At 33.2% G+C, this 15,476-nt stretch overlaps 1 protein-coding gene across 3 annotated transcripts in view; it reads left to right on the top strand.

The window, feature by feature from the left end:
• LOC145285919 (SEC14-like protein 5) overlaps positions 1–6,469 on the top strand; it is a 211,158-nt gene extending 204,689 nt beyond the window's left edge. For 2 of the 3 annotated variants that reach the window (XM_080134415.1, XM_080134413.1), the window contains one exon: positions 5,503–6,469. In XM_080134415.1, coding sequence (XP_079990541.1) covers positions 5,503–5,515 — 13 coding nt within the window. In that variant the 3' untranslated portion in view covers positions 5,516–6,469. The remainder of the gene's footprint in view (positions 1–5,502) is intronic. The other variant, XM_080134412.1, reaches the window with a different exon arrangement.
• The last annotated feature ends 9,007 nt before the right edge of the window (positions 6,470–15,476 follow it).

Here is a 15,476-nt window from a genome sequence, read left to right as displayed (position 1 = left end):
CTGCACCGTTACCATATTGGTTTTATGAGATATAGTTAAAATTGACGTGTGGCATAAGCCATCAACTAATAATTGTAATACCACAGTGTACATATTTATTATTTCAAAAGGTGTCTTCAATAAATTTCCAGACTTTTTTTGTACAGGTATTTAGAATTGTCATAGACTCTTGAAAATTCAGAGTGCTATTGCTATACATCTTATGAGATGACTGACCAATTTTTATGATTTCAGGTTCAAATGAACAGCTACAGCAGGAATGGGAATACACTCTACTAAAGCCTAGTGGTGATAGCTTGTGAATTTTGAAAAATGCAATCTGGACGTGAGGACACTTTAGAAGAACGATATGCAATAAAATTCTGTTTTAAACTTGCAAAAAAAAAAAAATGCCACAGAAACGTATGGAATGCTTCAGACTGCTTTTGGACCATCTTGCACGAATCTAGCATCAGCTTTTGAGTGGCACAAGAGATTCAAAGAAGGCAGGGAGTCTGTGAGGGATGATGAGAGATGTTGGAGGAGTAAGAAAGTCAGCACAACGGAGTTGATTGGCCAAATAAAGACTTTCATGGATAAAGACTGTCGTGTGTCTATAGAGACAATAAGTGCACAGTTTGATGTCAGTGTGGGAACTGTACACGCAATTATTTGCAAGGAACTGAAGATACAAAAGATTTATGCAAATGCACCAGTTCACAAATCCATCCTCGTAACAGACTATTTGATCAACATTCACATCAAGACAGTTCCTCAACCTCTCTATAGTCCAGACCTTGCTCCCTGTGACTTTTGGTTATTCCCTAAGCTTAAGAAAACCTTAGAGGCTGTTGTTATGAGACAACTGAGGAGATGAAAGAGACTGTGATGAGGGTCATTGACATGCTCACACAACAGGACTCCCATAGAGCCTTCCAGAATTTGTTGGTATGGTACAGGAAATGCATTACAGTTGGAGGAGATTACTTCGAAGGGGACTAGAGTTTCATGTGTATGCAACTGTATTTTTCAGTCGCCTACATTAAGGATTGAACCTTCAACCTTCAGGAGAATATCACTTTTTATAATTGATTTCTATCCAGTCATGGCTGACTCGAAATTCTATCCAAATTCCTGAGTTTGACAGAAACATTCCCGAGTTCGACAAGATACACCCGAAGAAGATTGGAGGTTACATCAACCGAAACATTGTAAAAATCAAACTCAAGATGAGAACAGTAGTCCGATAAATCCAAATAACATGAAAAATAGGGATGATACTTAAATAATCTGAAAGAAAAAGTTATCAATCAAGCATCGTGATACGTTTAAGTAAAAATATGCATGAAATAAATGTGTTAATTTAAGTGGGGTCCTGTCTGGTACAGGCATTGGCAGCTATGACTCTCCAGCTATTTCTCTCCCTCAAGACATTCACGAATTCATTGTTGCTCACTATTTATGATGTTGCTCCGGTGTTCAGACTGTTAACGTACGTTTCTTGCTGTCATCCTCTACTCTTTCTACCCACGATTTTTCCCGTTATTATTCACTGGTTGTCGGAGAGTAGTTTGATGACGATCAGGTGTCACGTGTCTATCTTGGTAATCCTTACCGAGCGAGGTGTTCTGAATCAGAACCCTATTCACACTGTTTCTCAAATAAAGAGTTTGATGTATTGCCATAGCTTTCTTTTCAGTTGTACAGACAGTCGGTTGCAGTTTCTTTCTGTCCGAGCAGTGGCCATACTTGACGAGAGTCATGACCATTGTACCCAGAGGTATCTTTTTGCCCAGCACGACAAAATACAAAATCATTATTTCTGTTTCATTCGGTATTACATCAGTCACCTGCTTTCTAAGAGTTCACATTACCCTGAGCGGAGGGCTAAGTGGGTTCCTAACCATGCCACAGGGTCTCACACAAACTTGTGGAGGGAAGGAGGCGTATTAATTTTCCTACCTTGGAAACTATGCTTTCACTTCATAAAAAATAATTACTATTTCAGATGCATAGTCACATAAAGAAGGGAGCAAACATTTCCACTCTCTATCCATCAAGTCCTCTCATAAAATGAAGAATTTAGAAAAAATCACAATTTTAATGATTAAATAATTTGTGTCAGCCACAACAATTCGTCTGCAAACTGTTGAGAATATTGACAAGCTTTCCTTGCATCCCCTTTTGTGCTGATTCAGCATTGCTCGCCTGTCTTGTCACTCTATAACGTTACATGGTGTTACACTTTTCTTTGGTAATTCGTAAAAATATAACCGGAAAAAAATAAATAAAAATCCGGATCGCCATTTTTTAATTTTTTTAACAAACGCATTTATTGCCGTTACTCTTCCATCTCAACACCGCTTAAAAAGTCTCTTGGTGCCACATGTCTAACTTGGTGACATTTTTCTTTCTTCCAACCCCATGCTGGCTACAGCCGGCCTATTCCTGCCTTCACTTTTCACATCCATCTCCTTTGGCGCCGACTTTTTTCTTTATTTAATCAAAGCGTTTATTACCATTACTCTCCTGTCTCGACACCACTTCTGCTCCTACACGCCGGCCGTAGACAGCCATTTCTCATACGCCCATCTTTTTTTTGACCGCCCCCTTCCTTTTCCCTTTATTTTACATGTCTGTCTCCTTCAGTGTTGAATTTTTTGTGGTGTCTTTTTTTTTCTTTCTTTTCACAACGGCAGCTCGCACACACTTCCTAATTCGCACGTGTGCATTTTTTCGGCTCCTGCTGCTAATACAATCGCTTTTCATCATCCTTCAGCTGCTGCCGATACTTTCATACATGCTCATATGCGCTCTGTTACAACCACACACTCATTGACGTAGTCAAATAGAGTCTTAATTTTGGCATATCAATTCACGAGCAAATTAGCCAAGACAAGATTGTTACTTACCTTAGCAGGAAAACCATTTATATAAGACGCCACTTTTCCTGATCCATTTATGCTGTCAAGAATTGAAAAGTCTACTGTCAATTCTGGTATTAAAGTTCAGTTTACCAAAATGAGAAAAAGCAACGAATACTATCCGCTAACTGACCATTTTATTTTCTAGACGATCTCGGTCAAAACGTCAGGGGTTTTCGGTCTTGATGTTTCACGTTTCAGACAAGACATTGGATGGATGGTACAAGCTACTTGCAAAAATGAGGTCCTGTTAGATATTTGATTCTATCTCTATTCTTCTCTGCTATTTTCGAAGATGGCTTCTTCATCGTACGTCTGAAATACGGTCCTGTGCAGTTCCAGGAAGACACTCATATGGATTGCTTTAAGTCTTTCGCACCAACAAGAATTGCAGAATCTGCTGTCAATTCTGGCATGGCAGTTCAGTTCACGAAAAACCAGAAAAATAAAACGCCAAATCCAACTCACTCACTGACTATTCAAACCTGTCTCGGGCAGAACATAAGAGATCCTCTCTCCTGATATCTGAAAATTTATACTTACGAGATGTCTTCAATAAGTTTCCAGACTTTTTTCGTATGGCCACTTTTATTGATAGTACACACATGAAACTCTAGTTTCTTTCGAAGTAATCTCCTGCGGCTGCAATGCACTTGTTGTACCATTCAACAACTTCTGGAAGGCTCCATGGAACTCCTCTTGTGTGAGCGTGTCAATGACCCTCATTTCAGCCTCTTTCATCTCCTCAATTGTCTCATAACGACAGCCTCTAAGGTTTGCCTTGAGCTTAGGGAATAATCAAAAGTCACAAGTAGCAAAGTCTGAACTATAGGAAGGGTGAGGTGACTATCTTGATGCTCATCTTGCTCAAATAGTCTGTGACAAGGATGGAGTTGTGGACTGCCCCCTTGGGACAAACTTTGTGCAAACCTTCCGCATCTTGAATTCCTTGCAAATAATTGTGTGTGCAGTTCCCACACTGACATCAAATTGTGCACTTATTGTCTCTATAGACACACGACGGTCCTTATTCATGAAATTCTTTATTTGGCCAATCAACACTGGTATTATTATTATTATTGATAGTACACACATGAAACTCTAGTTTCTTTCGAAGTAATCTCCTTTGGCTGCAATGCACTTGTACCGTTCCAACAACTTCTAGAAGGACCTATGGAAATCGTTTTGTGTGAGCGTGTCAATGATCCTCGTCACAGCCTCTTTTATCTCCTCAGTTTTCTCATAACAACAGCCTTTAAGGTTTTCCTTGAGCTTAAGGAATAATCAAAAGTCATAATGTCTGGACTATAGGGAGGAATTGTCTTGATACCCATCTTGATCACAGCAACGTCTTTCTTTCTGATCTTCTCTGAACACCCTTGGGACAAACTTTGCACAAATCTTCTGCATCGTCAGTTCCTTGCAAATAATTGTGTGTACAGTTCCCACACTGACATCAAACTGTGCACTTATTGTCTTGATAAAAACACAATGGTCCTTATCAATGTAATTCTTTATTTGGCCAATTAACACTGGTGTTTCGACTTCCTTACTCTTCCCACGCTTCGCATCATCCTCACAGACTCCCTGCCTTCCTTGGAGCTCTTATGCCACTCCAAAACTGATGCTCGATTTATGCAAGATGGTCCAAAAGCAGTCTGAAGCATTCCATACGTTTCTCTAGCATTTTTTTCTAAGTTTAAAACAGAATTTTATTGCATATCGTGTTTATAAAGTGTCGTCACGTCCAGATTGCATTTTTGAAATTCACCAGCAGTGACAATCAGGCTTTAGTAGGTTGTGTTCCAATTCCTGCTGTAGCTGTTCATTTGAACCTGAAATCATAAAAATTGGTCAGTCATCTCATAAGATTTATAGTAATAACGTACTAAATTTTCAAGTGTCTATGACAATTTTAAATGCCTGATATTTCACGATTTATATTTATACTCGATGGATGATTATAAATTGTAAGAATGAGACCCCAATTCATGAGTTCCAGTTCATCTCCTTTAGTATCACTTTAGTATCACTTTTGACGTCATCTCACATCATCAAAACAAAGACAGAATTAATTGTCTCATCCAATTAAATGATGGAATTAATTGTCTCATCCAATTAAATGACAGAATTAATTGTCTCATCCAATTAAATGACAGAATTAATTGTCTCATCCAATTAAATGACAGAATTAATTGTCTCATCCAATTAAATGACAGAATTAATTGTCTCATCCAATTAAATGATGGAATTAATTGTCTCATCCAATTAAATGACGGAATAAATTGTCTCATCCAATTAAATGACAGAATTAATTGTCTCATCCAATTAAATGACAGAATTAATTGTCTCATCCAATTAAATGATGGAATTAATTGTCTCATCCAATTAAATGACAGAATTAATTGTCTCATCCAATTAAATGATGGAATTAATTGAAGTCATTTTAGTCATTAATGGAGACATCACAAAATGTAGTAAGGGGACCACATCGCGTATATTTTGAAAACTACTTCGCAATTTAACATAAACAATTATTAATTTTAACATAAACAATTAATTTTAAACTAACGTTAGAATTTCCTTATTTCTTTTTCAGATCGATCCGATAATTTTTGATGAAGATGGGTCCGGTTTTCTTCGAATTCTGCAACAGAAGATCTTAGCAAAACTGCCAAAGAGATATAAACGTTATATTACTGTATAACTATATAAATGATGGCAGGGAAACACCACCACCATCACCACCACCACCACCACCACCACCACATTTATTCTGCGCATTTCAAAGAGGAAAGAAAGGCTACATATATTCTATACATTTCACAGTGTAGGCCATATAACTATCGTATGTTTTTTATACTTTGAAGACGGGAAACATTACCATATTCATATTATTTGGATTCATCGGACTACTGTTCTCATCTTGAGTGTAATTTTCACAACGATTCGGTCGATGTAACCTCTGACCTTCTTCAAGTGAACTCAGAAATTTTGACGAAATTTCGAGCAGAACCCTTTATTTACTTAATGGGGGTAGCATGATCTTGTTCCATCAGCCATGACTGGATATAGGTCCTAAGTAATTTGCAATTGTATTTTTTCGGTCGGCCACACTGAGGATTGAACCTTCAACTTTCAGGACAATATTACTTTTTACAATTGATTTTTCCAAGTACTCTAACCATTGTGCCACAGATCTTTGTGGACAAGATACACCTAAGAAAGTCGAACATTAACCGAAACGTTGTGAAAATCAAACTCAAGATGAGAACAGTAGTCCGATGAATCCAAATAATACGAATAACCAATCCTCATCTCAAAAATTCAGAAACATCATATTACCATATTTTTCTTGTATGTTTAAGAGAGGAATACCACTTTCGCATACGTTCTGTATGCTTCAAACAGAAAAAAAAAAAAACAACAGCAAAAAAAAAAAAAAATCAAGCAATATTGAATTATCTTACTTAGACGTCACTATTTCGAAATTCGTGACTGTGGGCCACCATCAGTGAACTGTTTCTCTTGTATTGAACGGTCATGATTACAACAACAAAAAAAAAGTCACATAAAAACCTTTTTCAGGTAATATTTTATAACTAGCAGGACTCGTGGAAATAATGAGAAATATATTTAATCAACAAATGTTTTGATAAAACTGATATTTTTCTGGATAGTGCAAAACAAAAATTATTTTTTTCGCCCGAAAAATCAATAACACACAGAAAATACGAGTTCCCATTATATTTTAAATATAAAACCGATCCAAATGAAATAAATTAATAAGTACTAATAAATATTCAGAAAGTAATATTATGCTACATAGTTCAATACAAATAATAAAATCAAATTGTAAGAGACAATATTTAATTTACTCCTTCAGCCCAGCATCTCTTGGCAGACAATGTTCTTTTTTTGCCCTATTTCTTTCAGATGCTCCCTTTTTTACATAATGTTTTACTGACTTTCTTTGGTGAAGAACTGCTGCACATCGAAATTACTACAAGTTCCTTTCTCACACCATTGTAACATGAACATGCGCGGTGGATACTAGAAAGCTGATTGGCTAACTAAAATCTCAATAGAAGAGGAGCATATAAAAACGATAAACAACCACAGAATTTGCGCATAAGCCTGAGGAGTCCTAGAGTGGATGAAACGCAGAATATTCAGTGTAGCTTAATCGCCATATATATTTTATAAATTACTATATATATATATATATATATATATATATATATATATATATATGTCATTATATTTGAAACGGAGGCTACATCAAAAGAAGGTCACTTTCATATTCTTGTCCAGGGTTGCCGGATTGGCCTTTTTAAAGCTCCTTTCTCACACCATTATAACATGAACATAATATATTATCATATATTTATGTCATTATAATGATATTCGAAATGGAGACTACATCAAAAGAAGGTCACTTTCATATTCTTGTCCAGAGTTGCTGGATTGGCCTTTTTAAAGCCAAATTTTTATGAATTTAGCCTTCTTTGGAGCAGTTTGACCCTCAAAAAATTTTATTTAGCCTTTCTAAAACCGTAACTAACTAAGGACAGAAAAAGCAGAATGTGATATGAAATAACATTTATTGAAATTTGCTGGAATAATTCTAACATAAAAACTAATAATCAAACATGCAAGTTTTAATTGATTACTAAAAACAATCGATTATGTTTAATAAAAAAAAATCGATTTTTTTAATTTAAATTTAATTATTTTTACCGAAACCATTTAAATTAATCTTTAAACGTTGTTTATGACCATTTGGTGCAATAGAAAGAGTTCACTAATGGTGGCCCATTGTCATGAATTCGGAATAACTGCGTCTAGGTGAGATACTTCCCTATTGTCAAACATCTCATATTAAAAGAGGATAAAAAAGGTCGCACATCTGCGTGTGTAACGTTTTCATTGTTTAAAGGCTCGTAATCATAGCAGAAAGAGATGATTTACTGTTACAGGCCATCTCTTACTATTATCTTTCATGGGAACTGGTTTGTTTCCTAACTTTGTGTCAATTCGACATGTACTTAGTTCAACCCTCTAGCGGATGTTATCACTGTCCAACACAGAACCATCTATAATGTAAAAAAAAAATGATGGCAAATACTTTCTGTATATTTCAAAGGCAAAAACCACATCTTTTGTGTTTCAACAAAGGAAGAAACAGTCACTAATCTTCTGATTGATTTAAAGAAGAGGCCACATACTTTCTGTATGTCTTTTTTTTAAATGGGGGGGGCATACAGCTCCTTTCTGTTTTAAAGAGCAGAAAAAAATTACAAATATGCTGTATGTTTCAAAGAAAAAAACAAAACATTACAATTTTATTGCCTGTTTCAAAAGTGAACAAAAAAAAAGGTCGCTCATTTTTCAAACCATAATCACTCATAGCCATATTTAATGAAATTAAAAAAAAAAAAAAAAAAAAAACGAAAATAAAAATGTATGTTCGCTAACGGAGCTCTCCATATTTTTAATGGAGTCCCCTTTGAAATTTTTGTATCCACATTGGAAACTCTTGTGATTGGGTCGCCCACAATTGTAGCAAATAATGTTCCTCCGTTTCTTAGGAGCAAAATTGATTTTGGAAAAATTCCGGTTTTTTATTTGAGGTAAAAGTACAATTTAATTTTGGTGTTTTTAAGTGGGCAATTTTAAATTTCATGATATTTTTAGATTCGTTTTTTATTTTTTTTCTATGATCATTTTTTCAGTTTCCTCGTAACTCCTAAGTGCTACCTTGAATTGACTAAAAGTCATGGTTTTTCTTTTTTGAGTTATCAACATATAACTAATGAAATGGGTCAGTTGTTTTTGAATCGCCCTGTACATATCTAACTATTAGTTTGTTTAAAAGAGAAAAAAAAAAAAAAAAAAAACCCAGAAAGTATTCAAAATTTCAATAATTAAAAAATATACCAAAGAGAAAGATAAACATTTTATTAAAAAAAGAAAACCCCAAAAACTAATAATTCATTTTGTAGAAAACTTCATATTGTACCCATCATTTACAGATAAAAATCAGCCATTAGAATATAGTATTTTTTTTTATCTGATTTCATATTGTGAATAGATTTTATAAAATTTACATTATTTTCAACTATCCAGACTACTGTTCTCATCTTAGATATTATTCTCAGAACGTTTCAGCCGATGTAACCTCTGACCTTCTTTAAGTATATCTTTTCAAGCTCAAAGATTTTTATGTTGAATTCTGGAATCTATACAGAATTGCATCCTCACCCTCCAAAAGACTGTCACTTAAAGTTTATTATTTAGCACCTTTATCCATTACACCACGGCTTCTTGTGTTTCAATTCTCAGCACTGGTGGTGCTAAAAATAAAATTAGGAATTACCTAAGACTCTTGCCTTATCATGGCTGACGGAATGAGAGCAAGCCTTCCCTATGGATTAATTAAATGGTTCCATTCGAATTTCTATAAAGATTCCAGAGTTCAACAAAATGAAACTGAAGAAGATCGGAGGTTACATCGACCGAAACATTGTAAGAATAATATTCAGGATGAGAAGAGTAGTCTGAATAATTGAAATAATATGAATTATCCATCGCCATCTAAAACAGATTCCGAAATATTTTATAAAAGTTTTCACATGTAAAATATATATTTTTTAAAAACGAATGGAAGCTATTTGTAAAGTAGAATTTACGAAGACAATGGAATAAAAAAATGACCAAAGACTTTCACTTGTTTGCTTGTCGGCCATCTTTGTTTTTATGACAAGAGGATCACATGACCAAGTATATTTGTTTAATAGTGATTGAATTTATTGAAACGACTGTTAAATGAGATTTTTAATTTTTCATTGAAATAAAAAGTTGAACTTGTTTTGTATAACTTTTTTTATAACTTCTTTTTATTTTTAATGCATAAAAACATGGTGGAATATAACATGAGATTAGATAAGCTTCCATACAAGGTGGTCCCCCCCCCCCCCGCAAATATCACTCATGGAATCCTTAATAAAATTAATAATCCTTTTTACAATCTAACCATATTTCGTACATTAGTCTATGACTGACTTGTGCATCAAGTTTCAGTCATGAAAAGTCAACAGGATTTTTTATTAATTGTTCAGTGATCATCAATATGTTGCCAATAAATCTGACACACTGCCTTAATTTTGGCTGCGGTAGGCCTCTTTTCAGTTCATGAATACAAGTGGAATAATAAAATTGTCACCCCAGAAAATACAACATGATTCCATTTCCGTTTGATGAAAACCGGTTTTCTTTTTTTTTGTTGTAGATCATCTACTAGTTGGCCAGTTGCGTACAAATCCCAAGAGCAATAGAAGCCTTCTATCATGTCTGAAAGTGACACAATGCTCAACAAGCGAGATCGGAAATGTGCTGCTGTACAACTCATGCTCTCTACCAATCCAAGTTATGACAACAGGACCATTGCCAGCACCCTCAAAATGCATCACTGGATTGCCACCAATAGCAGGGACGTGACGATCATGATGAAAACATAGTTTCCCGCCATGATTAGTGATTAATTAGTTGAATGTGTGGTGTCAAGTGAGGGCCACATCATGCCACCTCACATCTTCGAAGTCGGCTTGAAAATCAACACCAAAGTGTACCTGGATGTGCTGAAGGGTGTGGTGATCCTTTGGTGCAATTAAGTGACTGCTGGCAGACTCTTAGTGTGACAGCAGAACATGGTGCTGGCCCACAAATCCAAAGAGACCCAGGCTCAGCTTCAGATGGAGTGCTACGACTTTGTACCCTTTTCTCACGCCCCTCCCCCTCTTCCCCCGACCAGAACCGGATAGACTACTTTGTTTGGTCATACATCGAGAACATCACCAACATGACCTCCCACAACACCAAAGCCAGCCTGATCGCCACCATCCGCTGAGTATTTGCCGAACTCCTGCTGACACTTGTGGAAAAGTCATGCTCCTAGTTCCAGACCTGTATAGAGGCAGTGATTGAGGCTGAAGGCGGCTACATTGAATAGATCTCAGTTCTACTACATAATCCAGTTACCTGAATTGACTTTTTTAATAAAAGTTTTAAAATATAGCTGTAGTGTTGCTTTCTTTAGGGTGACAAATTTATTGTTCAAACGTGTACTCTAGGGATTGTTTTGATAGAAATTATGTTTGATATATCACATATATATTTGATTGATCCACAGATAAAAATGAATTCTTACGACATTTCATCTGAATATGAATAAATTATAAACTTGACAATAAATTAATACCATCCTTGCATTAATGCCATACGAATTTAAATGGATTAATGCATACCTGGTCCAAATAACTTAATACTATCCTTGTTTAAATGAATTACTGCCATCCTGTGCAAAGCAAATTAATACTACCTGGGGTCAGGTTAATTATTACCATTCTGCTCCAAATAAATTCATATCATACTGCTTCAAATGAATTAATACTATCCTGGTTAAAATGAATAATTACCACCCTGGTTCAAATGAATCAGTACCGTCCTGGTTCAAAAAAATTAATATCCTGGTTCAAACGAATACATACTATCCTGGTTCAAATGAATTAATACTTTCCTGGTTAAAATGAATGATTAGTAACCTGGTTCAAATGAATTAATACCATCCTGGTTCGAATAAATTAGTGCTTTCCTAGTTCAAATAAATTAATACTATTCTTCGTTCAAATTAACTAATACCATACTGATTCAAATGAATTAATACCACCCTGGTTCAAATAATTTAAAACTATCCTATTCAAATGAATTAATATCATCCTGGTTCAAATAAATCAATACCATCTCAATTCAAATGAATTAATACCATCTCAATTCGAATGAACTAATACTATCCTAGTTCAAATGAATTAATACTATCCTGATTAAAATAAATAATTAATAACCCGGTTCATTGAATCCAAACCATCCTGATTAAAAGAAATTATTACTATCCTGGTTTAAATGGATCAATACCAGCTGGTTCAAATGAATTAATATTACCCCAGTTCAAATCAATTAATACCATCCTAGGTAAAATGAATTTATACCATTCTGGTTCAAATGAATTAATACTATCCTGGTTCATATTAATAAACACTATCCTAATTCAAATGAATTAATAATATCCTGGTTCAAATAATAAAGACAATGTTGGTTCTAAAAAATTATTACCATCCTGGTGCAAATGAATTTATACAACACTTTTAAATGAATAAATACTATCCTAGTTTAAATGAAGTATCACTATATTGGTTCCAATAAATTAATTATGTCCTGGTTCAAATGAATTTGGAAGATCTAGGTTTGAATAAATGAATAACATCGTAGTTCAAATGAATTAATATCATCCTTGTTTAAATGAATAGATAACATATAAGGAATGGAAATGAATTAATACCATACTTGTTCGAATGAATAAATACCATCCTGGTTCAAATAAGTTTTTAATTACTACCATCCTGGTTCAAATTAATACCACCCTAGCTCAAATTAATACCACCCTGGCTCAATACTGGTTCAAATGAGTTAATAACATCCTGGTTCACTTAAATTCATACTATCCTGGTTCAAATGAATTAACATCTTCCTGGTTCAAATAAATTAATACAATCTTGGTTCAAATGAATAATAACTATCTTGTTCAAATAAATTCATACCAATATAGTTCAAATGAATTAGTACTTACCTAGTTCAAATGAATTATTATAATCCTGGTTCAAATGAATTAATACAATCTTGGTTCAAATGAATAAATACCATTCTGGTTGAAATGAATTAATACTATCCTTGTTCAAATGAATTAATACTATCCTGGTTCCAAAAAATTAGGAACATCCAGGTTTAAATGAATTAGCAATATCGTAGTTCAAATGGATCAATATCATCCTTGTTCAACTGAATAGATAACATACTGGTTCAAATGAATTAATACCATACTGGTTCGTTCAATTAAATTTTTCATTAATACCACCTTGTGCGAATTTATACCATCCTGGTTCAAATGAATTAATACTAACCTGGTTCAAATGGATTAATACTACCCTGGTTTAAATGAATTAATACTGTCTGGGAGCGAATGAATTAACATTTTCCTGGTTCAAATAAATGAATACTGTCTTAGTTCAAATGAATCTATACTATTATGGTTCAAATAAATGAATACTATCCTGATTCAAATAAATTAATACTTACCGAGTTCAAATGGAATATAACAATCCTAGTTCAGATGGAGTAATACTATCCTGGTTCAAATGAATCAATACTATCGTGGTTTAAATGAATTAATGCTATTATTGTTTAAATGAATTAGTACTATACTGGTTCAAATTAATTAATATCCTGGTTTAAATGCATTTATACTAAGACTGGTTCAAATGATTTAATACTATCCTCATTGAAATAAATTAATACCATCCTGGTTCAAATGAATTAATATCCTGGTTCAAATAGATAATTATCATCCTAGTTCAAATTAAATCATACCATCCTGGTTCGAATGAATTAATACCATTCTGGTTAACTAGTTCAAAGTAGTTTATAATATCCTGGCTCAAATGAATTGATAAATGCAATGTTCCAAATCATTTAATAAAAAAACATTGTTTCGAATGAATAAATACAATCCTAGTCTGCATGAATTAATAAAAACTATGGTTCAAATGAATTAATGATAACTACAGTTCAATTAAATAAATAATTAAAAATATAGTTCAAATGAATTAATACCAGGGTTTTAAATGAATAAATACTATCCTAGTTCAAATGAATTTATACTATCCTAGTTCAAACGAATTAATAAAAACAGTTCTAATGAATTAATAAAAAACATGGTTTAAATAAATTAGTACCCATCTGGTTTTAATGAATTAATACAATCCTAGTTAAAATGATTTCAAACTGTCCCTGATAAAATGAATTAATACTATCCTTGTACAACTGAATTAATTCTATCCTGGTTCAAATAAATCAACACAATGCTAGTTTAAATGAATTGTTACCATCCTGGTTAAAATTAATTAATACTATCACGGTTTAAATGGATTTATTGTATCCTGGTGTGAATGAATTAATACTATACTAGTTTAAATAGATTAATATTATCCTTGTTCAAATGAATTAATACCATCCTAGTTGAAATAAAGTAATACTATCCTGATTTAAATGAATTCGTACTATCATGAGTCAAATGAATCAATACCATCATATTTAACATGAATAACCACTATCCTTGTTTAAATAAACTAAATCCATCCTGTTTCAAATGAATAATAACTCTCCTGGCTGGAATGAATTTATACTATCCTGGTACAAATAAAATAATATCATCTTAGTTCAAGTATATGAATATTATTCTGGTTCAAATACATTAATTCTATCCTGGTTCAAATGAATTAATTATATCCTGGTTCAAATGAATTAATATTACCCTGTATCAAATGAATTAACACAATCCTCGTTAAAATGCACCAATACCATCCTGGTTCAAATGAATTAATATTATCCTACTTCAAATGTACTAATGACATCTTAGCCGAAGTGAATTAATACTTTCCTGGTTCAAATGTATTAATAACAGCCTGCTTGAAATGAAGTAATACCATTCAAGTTCAAATGAATTAATACCACCCTGGTTTTAATGAATTAATATAATTTTAGTTCAAATGTATTAATACTATCCTGGCTCAAATTAACTAATACCATCCTAGTTCAAATGAATTAATACTACTCTGTTTCAAATGAATTAATATCATATTGGTTCAAACGAATTATTACCACTCTAGTTCAAATGAATTAATACCATTCTGGTTTGAGCGAACTAGTTTAAATGAATTAATACCACCCGGATTCATATGAATGTATACAATCATTGTTCAAATTAATACCATTCTTGTTCAAATGAATTACTACTATCCTGGTTCAAATGAGTTAATACTCTTCCAGTTCAAATGAATAAAATATAACAAGGTTCAAATGAATTAAAACCATTCTGGTTATAAAGTAATTAATACCATCTTGGTTCAAATGACTTTATACTATCCTAGCTAAAATGAATTTATTCTATTCTGGTACAAATTACTTAATACTATTCTGGTTCAAATGAATTAATATTACACTGGTTCTAATGAATTAATACCATCCTGATTCAAATGAATTAATACTTTCCTGGTTAAAATGAATTAATACCATCTTGGTTCATCTGCATTAATACTTGACTGTTTACAATGAATTAATTCCATCCTGGTTTAAATGAATAAAAACTATACTGGTTCAAAGGAATTAATACCATGCTGGTTTCAATGAATTAATAATATCCTGGTTCAAATGAAATTATGCTATCCTAGTTTAAATGAATTAATACGATCTTGGTTCAAGAGTATTAATGGTTATCTGGTTCAAATGAATTAATACTATCCTTGTTCAAATGAATTAACACCATCCCGGTTCAAATGAGATAATACTATCCTGGTTCTAGTGAATTTATAATATCCTGGTTCAAATGAATTAATATTATCTTATTCAAATTAATTAATACTATCTCTAGTATTAACCAATACCATCCTTGTTCAAATGAAT

This window comes from Euprymna scolopes, chromosome 10 (genome assembly GCF_053919585.1).
Source record: "Euprymna scolopes isolate OS-2025 chromosome 10, ASM5391958v1, whole genome shotgun sequence".
In the NCBI taxonomy this organism is placed as follows: domain Eukaryota; kingdom Metazoa; phylum Mollusca; class Cephalopoda; order Sepiida; family Sepiolidae; genus Euprymna; species Euprymna scolopes.
The sequence above is the reverse complement of the archived record's forward strand: the minus strand, read 5'-3'. Positions and strand labels throughout refer to the sequence as shown.